The sequence below is a fragment of the Carassius carassius genome, chromosome 23, assembly GCF_963082965.1.
Source record: "Carassius carassius chromosome 23, fCarCar2.1, whole genome shotgun sequence".
Classification (NCBI taxonomy): domain Eukaryota; kingdom Metazoa; phylum Chordata; class Actinopteri; order Cypriniformes; family Cyprinidae; genus Carassius; species Carassius carassius.
Window position 1 is genome coordinate 25,598,739 of NC_081777.1, and position 10,462 is coordinate 25,609,200.

Consider the following 10,462-nt stretch of genomic DNA (forward strand, 5'->3'; position numbering starts at 1 on the left):
AGCATCGACATTCCTGCTTCATGTCTCTCTGTGCTACCAAAACTCAGCGTCATAAAAGCAGCCTGGAAGAAGCTTATAGATTATGGATTAAGCAATTGTGCAGTTGGGCACACATCTGTTGGACTGAACGCAAGGCAGGGAGAGTATGAAGAAAGATGGGGGGAGGAGATAAGAAGAAAAGAGGTTACAACAGTGGGGAAAGGGGGCCGGGAAATGTTTTGGGGCCATTATTGACAGGCTTTGGAGCAGAGCAGCAGCTTGGCATGAGGCAGCCTGACCACAGCAGTGGCCATGACAACCCTTGGGAGTCCCCCACAAACCCTCTGGGATTGTTAGCATTCGTGCAGAAGAGTGTTGAGCCAAGCAGCTGGCATTACCTTAGAGATGGAAAACAGTATCAAGTTTCAACAGTAGCTTTATTCCAGCATAGGAAACAATGATTAGTTAACAAATTATTTTATTTTCATAATTCTGAGATTTTGTTTCTCATAGAAGTTAGAATTGTGACGTCAACTTGCAATTGCGAGACATAATTTCTGAAATTGTGATATAAACTTGTTATGAGAAAAAAAAGCAATGAAATGAAATATATAAACCTAATTCAGAAGAAAAAAATTGTAGAAATTCAAAAAAAAAAAAAAAAAGATATAATGCAAAGATAATAATAATATGCGAGATATAAACTCAGAATTGCAAGAAAAATGTCAGAATGAGTCTCAGAATTTTTACTTTTTTCCTCAGAAATCTCAGTTTACATCTCAACCACAGAATAAAAAAGGTAATTGCAGCTTGTAGCCTGAATTGAGAAAAAAAGTCACAGATATTATTTAATTATATGTATTTTTAATCCATGGCAGAAATGGGCTTCCATATCAAAGATTAATTACAAACAAAGCAAAATATAACACACAAGGACAAAACATCTTGAAAAAAACAATTTTATTGTGACATGATTGCTTTTGTGACCATCTTATTTCTTTTCTTGGCTTGGGAGGCATTTTTATTTTAAAGGATGAACCACAGGTTGTGTTTTTAAAGCAAATAAACCTACTTCTTAAAAAAAAAAAAAAAGAAAAAAAAAAGACATTCTTGGGATTTTTAAATTTAAACCAAAAAGTCTACTCTAGAAAAATGACTGCTTGTTTGGGTGGAGAGTGCGAAACAGCCAATCAGAGCTACGAGATCCTTTAAGACTTCTCCCCCTGCATGCAAGATAGCCAGTCACAGTGCAGTGTCTGCAAACGCACACATACACAAATGCACACATTCCATGAGGTCTTCCTCTCCATGGGAGATCGAGACAGTAAACAAAGTGGTCTGTATTCAGCAGGGAGATGAAGATTTATAATAAACCCCTTAGAAAACAATGCTAGACTCCATTGATTCATTGATCACAGTGATGACAACTCGGAGCCAAAAGGAGCATCGTTAGAAACTACAGTTACAAAAATGCCCCTGAAGAAAAAGAGAACCTCATAGCACTAGCAGAGACGACTTTGAGATGATGCACAGTACAGTAGACAGATAAATCAACCATGACCAGACTGGCAAGAGGGGTGAGGTATGTATATTTATGTTTGTCTGTGTGTATGTGCATGTGTATGAGATGACGTTTTCCTTTTCCTTCTCCTCCAACCCTATGGAAACCCGCCCCCAAGTTCTATTCGGCCTGGGCGTCGTAGTTGGCCCCGCCGGCCTTTTTCAGCTCGCTGCGGAGATAATCCTCCTCCAGCTCTCTGGGATCACTTATCATGAACTCCTTGGCAAAGTTCTGCATGGAAAAACATACTTTGAGGGATGGAGGGAAAGACATGTTTGCATGAATGCATCAATTTGTTTACAGTGAAAAACACCTTGGAATCTGCTTGTCTGGGTGTGGCCAAGTTTCGAAGTCTGAGAGAGTTTGCATATGGCTTAAGCTATGGAATCAAAGAACGCAAGACCCACCTGCACGATGTCTTTTACCAGTGTCTTGTCAGTGCTAATCTTGGCTCTTTGCAGTCCGCTGACGTTTTCGCCAATCCATGTGATGAGGGTGAATTTGGCACGCTTGCTCATGGCATCACCCGTAGTGATCCTTACAAACCCGAAGAGACGGTTGTCATCTGAAAGTCAAAGAGAAAGTCATTTTCTTAATGAAGTTGCGATGTTTTCTGGATAGTTGCTCGGCAAAACATTTGCTGAGAAAAGCCAACCAAACTGAAGATACAACAGACTTTACCCCGGCAGACAAGAAAATCATTAAAGATACATTATGGAAAGTGGCTTTAGAAGTCGATTTTGTTTTCTACACTGAATAACTAGAGTACGGATAACAGGACCTATTTACCACAAATTAAACTTCCACAAGAGTATTTCCTCAAATAATTAAATCCCAACAAATTACATTACAAAAAAGCAGTAGGCCTAACATAAAAACAAAGAAATCATTTAAAAATGAATGCATTTTAAATAACCTATAATAATAAAAAATTATTAAATAACCAGGGTGGAAAACTGGAGCAATGTTGCCTGGAGGGGAGGAGTTAAAATAGTAAGTAGGATTTAATTGTGTCAACTGAAAGGGTGGTGCAAACTATTACATTCTGATAAGGCACTTGTATTTGGAATAACATGTATCAATGAATCAAAACCAATAAAACATGGAACTTGATTTAAAGTAGATATAATCAGGTTTGATTTCATCTTGAAGCTCATATTAATGCGCTTCATAATTGTCACTCCAATCCCGTTTAGCTGAACTTTGTTTAATAACAAGGAAGAGCTTGGATTCGACTGAACACTGTCTCCATTGTAGCGAGTGTTTTGAATATACACTATTGCATTGTTTTCCTTTCCAGAGAAACACGTCATGATATGAAATGCTATCTGAGAGCATCACGTGCGAGCGGCGGACAAGGCTGTGAAATTTAAGCTCTATGACTTCATACAACATGAAAAGCAAGGAATATAGAAACTGGGTGAAGATGGGAGGGGATCCAGTTAACAAACTCCATTGATAAGGGTGATTTACAGTGTTATAGTTTATCTGTAACACTCCCTGTCTCTCTCAGCTTTACAGCTGGCCACTTCCTCACAAATGTGCTACAACTGCATTGCAGTGGCACTGGGACTAGATTCAAAGATAACATCAATCGCACTTAACTATGGCTTGCCTCCGTTTAGACACTGACAGTATCAGAGAGATTGTGCGGAAGAAAGCTCTTGCTAAACCATTCATTCAAATGTTAGTGGTTGCACACCTTTACACTTTGATCTTAATTGATCTGTGAAAATAGTTTTAAAATTTCTGCTTGTATGCATAATAATTAGCACACACACACATATAGAATTGTTAATGTGTATTTTTACCTTTTATAACATATAGGCCAGTTTTTAAAAAAATGGCTGCTAGAAACCAAAGGGCATTACACTCTAGTTCCATCTTGTACTAGGTATCATTTACAGTGGTTAAACACATTTTTATTACTGGAAAACAAATGCTTAGGTGAATTCCCTTGGCTCTACTTGAGACCGATAATATCTGGTTTTCTGTAGTTGATTAACTGGGCTTAAGGTTTAAGAAGCTAAGTCAGGGAACCATGGGTAATACTGTCAGTTGCATTTGGCACATTGGCTGTTCAAGTTTCAAGTACAAATTGGATGATCAATCTTAAGTCACATTATAGAGACCGCTGGTGTATTTCAACAGAACTGAAACCTCGAACAAACCACATTTAGGAAGCGAGCGGTGCTTGTCATGTGTTAACACGCCAAGTGAACAGTGGGAATGCATGGACTCTGGTATAAAACAGACAGTTGTTCTGTCTCATTTTATGATTGCATGAAAACACGGTGATACACTAACATCTGGGCGATGTGGCAATGCTTCAACACACTTCTACTTCCTCTTTTGTGCGCGGCACATTTCTGAAGAACTCACTTCCAGAAAGTTGTTTTTGTGCTGACTACATGTTTACTGTACTTCCAGCTTTCCAGGCTATGATGATGCAGCACAACAAAATAGTTCAAATATTCAATCTTTTAGACATCACCTAAAAAAACAAGCTTTCATTATTGCAAACATTTATATTAAAAAATTGGACCCGCTCTATAATTCAGAGTCACTTCCAACCAGAAACCCATTTTGAATTTTATGCAGGTTTGAGCAGATCACAAATGAAACCAATCGAAAATCATATTCTTCATTCAGAGATTTTCTATCACATAAAGCCAAATAATAAAAGTTAAAATAATTCATAAAGCTACTGACTGGCACTACATTTCTCTTTACAAAGCAGGAATTTTGCTACTGTATTTTCATTAGGTCCTATCCACTACAGAGTTTTAGGGAGATTCCAAGGTCCACTAGATTCTCCAACTACTCGAAAATCTACCACATATATATATGAATACATATATTCATTGCTGGATAAATCTGTTTATGGGTGGTTATGGCACAGATTACATATTTTCTGTTCGTATTTAAAATACAAGTAATTCTTTCACAAGCCAACTTTATGGCTAAAATATTCTCCATAAACAAAAGTGCTTATTGTAACACACTGCTCCATATAAGAAGACATCTTTGATCATCTGTCAGAGCACAGAGCCGGAAGCCAAGGCATTGCAACACTTTTACATTTACAAGTTGAAATCTGCCAGTGGCTGCATAATCTACTCATGGAGACCGAATTGAGCACCACACCCAAATTTTTGTTCAATTAAGATGACAGAAAAAGAGGAGAAAATAACATCAATTAATTCTTTCAACGAAGCTTGACAGTTATTTACAGTTAGAAAAAGATCACTCAGTACAACATGCTACACTTGCTGTGTTACTGATCCCAAAATCACAGCTACTGTATATTAGAATAGATATCAAGTCAAATTGAATGAATTCTGGTTGATTATGAATACAAATGTGTTTATATTTGCTAAAACCCTCTCATCAAACTTCCCACCAATTGCTTGGTCTCGTGTCATCTAGAACAAGTATGAAACCATATTTGGTATTGTCTACCTTGGAAAATGAATTACTTCCTAGTGATGTGATGAAGACTTAAAAGGACAGATCACCCCCGAAACATAAAAGGTCTGTCATCATTTACTCACAATCATGTTGTTTCAAAACTGTATTGTATAAGTGGTGTTGTTTTTTCCTTTCTGTGAACCTCGAAGTAAGGTTAATGCCTCGGTCACCATTTAACTTTTGATTGAGTGTCAGTCTCATTTAAATCGTATAAGTTTGTGGTGAATAAATGATATGCCTTTCATTTTTGGGTGAACTTTCCCATTAACACTTAATTTGTCAAAAATACCTCCCAACAATAACAAAAGCAGGTAAATCTGAAAAAAAATGGACTCACCTGCACACTGACTCTTGAATTCTTCGTAGTCGGATCCATGACCAGCTGGTACAATGGTAGAGCCATCATACTTAAAAGATGCCCTTTAAAAAGCAGAATTTATATTTGAACTGTTGTCAAATGCTGGCTGTGTTTCAGAACCTAGAGAGCAGCCTATCTGGCCAAAATACTGCCTAGGTAGGCTGCAAACTACATTTTGACACACTTCCCCTATATTACAAGACCCATCCCTACATGTTGCGCTACAGAGTGTCAATGAATCAATTAAAACAGCGTTTAATGTTCCATTTGAAAGATTCTAATTGCTGAAACAATGTAGCGAGTTCAGCCAGAACGCGCCAAACAACATCTCTGGATGTGCAAGTAAATCAAGGCTTCACTCACCAGCAAATATCGGAGGTGTCGTCTCTCACCAGATTGTATGCTTCTCTGCAAGCCTCTTTGTCAATTCGCGTTGCCATTTCGACGATGCTAAAGGAGATACTGTATCTAAATGCCGAACAAAGCCGGGAGAATGACAGAAAATGCGGACAAATCCCAAAGTGCGACAGAGGGGCTGCTGGTGTAGCAGAGAGGTCTCTTCTCTCAGTGGGATGGAGAGGCAACTGATTTCACGACTCGATTCATTTCCTATTGCCTCTTAATGGGCGTCAGGTTGCTGTTCCAGTGAATCATCAGGGAGCTCGCGCCAGTTTCACCTCCTCCTAATGGCAAACTTGGGTATTGAGCTGCATTAAATCCACCCAGTTCTGGACTGTGATCTAACAGTTGGCCTGAGTTACTCTGCCATCTTGTGGATATAAATTGAGAACAATGGGTTGCTCTTTTGTGTAATATTTGGATTGCAGACGAGAATCAGGCCTACCATAGGCGAACCATGCCAACAAATATTACATTTCATCTTGAAATAAAATACTTTTCTTCCCCTCATTATTAGATATTCAGTATAGCATAAATTAAAGAACAACAAATATTATAATATATTATCATTATATATATAGATAGATAGGTAGATTTAACTTAAGCTTAAATGGGTTAAAAAGCATTCTGTGTTTACATTTGAGTTTTTGACATTTTGACGTTTAAAATACCAGTCAAAAAATATATAAACAGCCTAACTAATCAGAACTCGTACTACGCTACACTGAATTTGAGCTAACTTGAGAGCAAAAGTAACCTTTATTTTGAAATGAAACGCAACACGGAAGTGAGAACTCAGCTTCATTGTGCCACGGACAAAGTAACTTGTTTATAGTCACTCACGGCCATTTAACTAGTAATTAATACGGATAAAGAATGGAAAAATGGTAAAATGATATCTGCATTTTACTGCACGGTTGTTGTCACAGCTGAATCGATAAAATATGTCCAGTTATATTTAATGTCAATGAAACGTAGTCAGGAATTATTGCTCCTTTCCTTTTGTGCTCATTTTCAGATTTTTAAGCTCTGTCTGTTCCTATTCTGAACGTTATATAATTGTGTATTATATGTGGTTGCTTTTAATTACTTTCGATAATTAAATATGATTATGATATCATATTTTGCAGATAGTCTTATGGCAGATGACACAATGGACATGGGGAAGCAATCTCGTCTTTCACGTCCTCACAGAATAAGCGAATCTTCAAAGGTTTGCATTGCAGAGTTGTTATTGTTATCAAATAGTGAAACTATTAAAATCATTTTCGCTAATTGAAATAAAGCTACATTAAAAATTAAGCACATAAAAAAATGTAGATTATTAAAATAAAAGCCAATTAAAAATGTTAATAAATACAAAAAGGCAATCATTTGTGTCAGTATAAAGTTCAAACCCACTCTTGCAACTGGATGACTACAAAAATGCACATTTATTATCTATAGTACCTTTTAAAAATTCTGTATAAAGTGTCTTGAAACTATCATGCACTAACTAATTCTCGTGTACAACAGGTGTATCGATGGGCAGACCAGGCTAACTACCTCCTTCAAGGTTTAAATGAGCAAAGACAGCATGGCCAACTGTGTGATGTCGTTCTGGTTGCCGATGACCAGCGGATCCCTGCACATCGGGCTTTGCTTGCAGTATCCAGCCCCTACTTCCAGGCGATGTTCACCTTGGGGATGCGAGAGGAGCATGAAGCAGAAGTAGAGCTTGTGGGAGCCTCGTATGTCGGTGTTAAAGCAGTAGTAGACTTCCTGTACAGCGGCGAGTTACCTCTCGATGGTGGAAACATCGACTACGTTCTGGAAACTGCTCACTTGCTGCAGGTGTGGCGAGCTGTGGATTTCTGTTGCCAGTATCTGGAGAAAGAGGTACGTGAGGACAATTACTTGTACCTGCAGGAGCTTGCCTTCCTCTACAGCTTGGACCGACTGGATGCCTTCATAGGCCGCTTCATTCTGGAGCATTTCGCCACGCTTTCCGTCACCTCCGAGTTCCTTCAAGATGTGCGGATGCCTAAGCTTTGTGCTTACCTTGCAGATGAGCAGGTGCAACATGAGAACGAGCAAGCTCTTCTGCAGGTCGCCTTGCAATGGTTGAGTCAAAGACCTGAACGTCTCGCGTTCGCCCAGCAGCTTCTCTCCAACATTCGCTTTGCTCTCATTCCACTGGATGACCTCATAGTGCACATTTTGCCTGCCATGCGCTCCCTCCTGCCCCCAGACGCAGGCTGTGAGCCGCTAGTGGAGGAGGCCGTGAGCTACCACACAAGAGTCAGCGCCCAAGCTGTACTGCAGACAACACGCACAGGCCTTCGAGGAGGCGTGGAGCGTCTTCTGTTGGTGGGAGGAGAGGTGTCTGAACGCGGCGAGGAGTTGAGTGCCGAGGTGTGCTGGCTGGATGAAGAAGCAGGAAAGTGGGTTGTTGAGACTCAGCTGCCAGCTCAGAGGAGTCACCACTGTGTTGCTGTTTTGGGGGGATTCATCTTCACCGCAGGTGGAAGCTCCTCGCGGGACAACGGGGGAGATTCTGCAAGCAACTTGCTGTATCGATATGACCCCCGAAGCAACTTGTGGGTTAAGGTAATACACTTCGCTCTTGATAATTTGACGAGCCAGAGATGGAGTTGTGATAGTTAGCTAAAACTTTAACTGAAACTAAAATTAAAATAATTAAAAAAATGAAAAAAAAAAAAAAACGTTTTACTTCAGCTAATTACCAAGGCAACATTTAATGAACATTTAACTGAAGTATGGAAATGTAATATATATTACTAATAAGAACTAGAATAATAAAATAAAAGAGACATTTAAGTTTTAACAGCAGGGCTCCAGACTATGACTAAATGGTTTCATCCGATAGCTTTTTATTTTATTTTTATTTATTCATTCATTCATTTATTTTATCCAACTCAAGATCAATGCTTTACAGTCGTGTGTGCATATTTATGGGATAAAGTATACAATTGACAAAAAAAAAAACAGTCCTTCAAGCTGCTTTGTATTGCAAACTGGAATCATATTATTTTAATAAATTTGAATGTTGTTAGTTTTTATGGTTACTGCACTAGTATTTAACAATAGCAGCTGATGAGTACGAAGTCTGGCACATTCATAGAAAATCGCTTCCTTTCACATAAAAAAATAAGTGGTTAAATGAAAAAATACATTTTGTATAATTCATCTTTATTTTATTTTATTAAATTTGTTTTTAATTTTCATTTTTTTTTTTTCATTTTCATTTATATTCCCACGCATGAGAGAAATCGAGATTTGTGCCGTAGTTTGAGTGATAATCCAAGTGATCTGTTGATCTGCAGGGTGCCCCTATGAACCAGCGGCGTGTGGACTTCTATCTGGGAACCATGGGAGACTCTCTTATAGCTGTTGGGGGACGCAATGATAGTGGGGCTTTGTCTTCTGTAGAAATGTACCATCCTCCTGAGGACTACTGGACCTACGTTGCAGGATTGCCCAGGTTTGTGCATTGTTTTTGATCATGTTCTCACAAGGTTGCACCAGTTTATGTGAACATTTATTTTGAATCCTCTTTGTACACTACTGTTCAAAAGCTTGGGGTCATTAAGTTTTATTTTTTGAAGAAAATTAGTAGTTTAATTCAGCAAGCGTTAAATTTTATACATATAAACTTTTATTATTTTTAGTAAAAGTTATTATATCTAGAACATTTTCTTCTTTCATAGATTCACATATGGTCATGCAGGCACTATTCTCAAGGATATTGTCTACATCTCGGGGGGCCATGATTACCAGATTGGCCCGTACAGGCGTGACATGCTAAGTTATGACCCCAAAACTACGGACACATGGACAGAGCGACAGGCCATGATCTTGGCTCGAGGCTGGCACTCTATGGCGTCTTTGGGTGACAGGATCTATGTCATCGGGGGCAGCAATGACCATGAGGACAGCATGGAGCGTTTTGACGTCTTGGGGGTGGAAGCCTTTGACCCGCAGACTGATCAGTGGACCAAGGTAGCCCCTCTCAGGTACCCTAACAGTGAGGCAGGGGTGGCGGTCTTGGATGGAAAGATCTACGTATTGGGAGGATACACTTGGGAGGCCATGGACTTCTCTCAGGGCACTCAAGTGTTTGTTCCAGACAAGGGCCAGTGGGTCTTAGGTCCAAATCTACCGAAGCACATTGCCGGAGCTTCTGCGTGTGTGTGCCTTGTCAGACCTCAACAAACCAACAGTACAGAGGGTCATAACACAGAGAGAGACAAACAGAATTTCAGCCAGGAGCAGCACAGGTGATTGTCTGGGGATCTGAAGAACACTTTTATGAGAGAATATACCTTCTGAATGAAGGTTTTCATAAGCCTGATGCCATTGGCTGCTTCTCAGATCCTGATAAAAAAGATCAGCAGGAAGTACTGTGAGATGTTAGACTATGAATTGAGTTGAAAAGCACAAATTCATATTGTAGATTTTGTTCAAACTTTTTGGGAGTTTCCATAGATGTCCTGGATTGCTTGGCGAGTTACAATTAAAACATCCTGAAGTAACAATTTTACATGACTGTTTGCAGTGTTTTGTGTTTATATTTTGATTTTATGAATTATAGTACCATTCAAAAAATATATAAATTAATACTTTTATTTAACCTGGATAGATTAAATTGACCAAAAGTGACAGTAAATGCTTTCACATAGGTATGTACAAAA

General features: G+C 38.9%; 2 protein-coding genes across 4 annotated transcripts; one reads left to right on the forward strand and one right to left on the reverse strand.

Moving 5' to 3' along the window:
* Positions 1–821: 821 nt before the first annotated feature.
* On the reverse strand, positions 822–5,966 carry LOC132101640 (coactosin-like protein). Its single transcript, XM_059506727.1, has 4 exons — positions 5,733–5,966; positions 5,349–5,431; positions 1,948–2,105; positions 822–1,771 (listed from the first exon to the last, which is right to left on the reverse strand). Exons 1-4 carry the CDS (start codon positions 5,807–5,809, stop codon positions 1,661–1,663), a joined length of 429 nt encoding a protein of 142 aa, XP_059362710.1. The 5' UTR covers positions 5,810–5,966; the 3' UTR covers positions 822–1,660.
* LOC132101639 (kelch-like protein 36) lies at positions 5,926–10,311 on the forward strand. Of its 3 annotated transcripts, none has more exons than XM_059506725.1 (5): positions 5,926–6,068; positions 6,899–6,981; positions 7,284–8,357; positions 9,095–9,252; positions 9,479–10,311. In XM_059506725.1, the coding sequence occupies exons 1-5, from the start codon at positions 6,056–6,058 to the stop codon at positions 10,050–10,052; spliced, it is 1,902 nt and encodes a 633-aa protein (XP_059362708.1). In that variant the 5' UTR covers positions 5,926–6,055; the 3' UTR covers positions 10,053–10,311. The 3 variants fall into 3 exon arrangements, with proteins under 3 accessions (XP_059362708.1, XP_059362709.1, XP_059362707.1); XM_059506726.1 differs by lacking the exon at positions 5,926–6,068 and adding an exon at positions 6,502–6,655; XM_059506724.1 differs by lacking the exon at positions 5,926–6,068 and having other exon boundaries at positions 6,859–6,981.
* The last annotated feature ends 151 nt before the right edge of the window (positions 10,312–10,462 follow it).

Excerpts from the sequence above, each read along its gene's own strand:
- LOC132101639 (XM_059506724.1), top strand. The coding sequence starts at position 6,874 with ATGATTATGATATCATATTTTGCAGATAGTCTTATGGCAGATGACACA. Across the intron at positions 6,982-7,283 it reads GAATAAGCGAATCTTCAAAG|GTGTATCGATGGGCAGACCA; the intron begins GTTTGCATTGCA and ends CGTGTACAACAG. Across the intron at positions 8,358-9,094 it reads GAAGCAACTTGTGGGTTAAG|GGTGCCCCTATGAACCAGCG; the intron begins GTAATACACTTC and ends GTTGATCTGCAG.
- LOC132101640 (XM_059506727.1), bottom strand. The coding sequence starts at position 5,809 with ATGGCAACGCGAATTGACAAAGAGGCTTGCAGAGAAGCATACAATCTG. Across the intron at positions 5,432-5,732 it reads GACACCTCCGATATTTGCTG|GGCATCTTTTAAGTATGATG; the intron begins GTGAGTGAAGCC and ends TGCTTTTTAAAG. Across the intron at positions 2,106-5,348 it reads ATTCAAGAGTCAGTGTGCAG|ATGACAACCGTCTCTTCGGG; the intron begins GTGAGTCCATTT and ends TTTGACTTTCAG.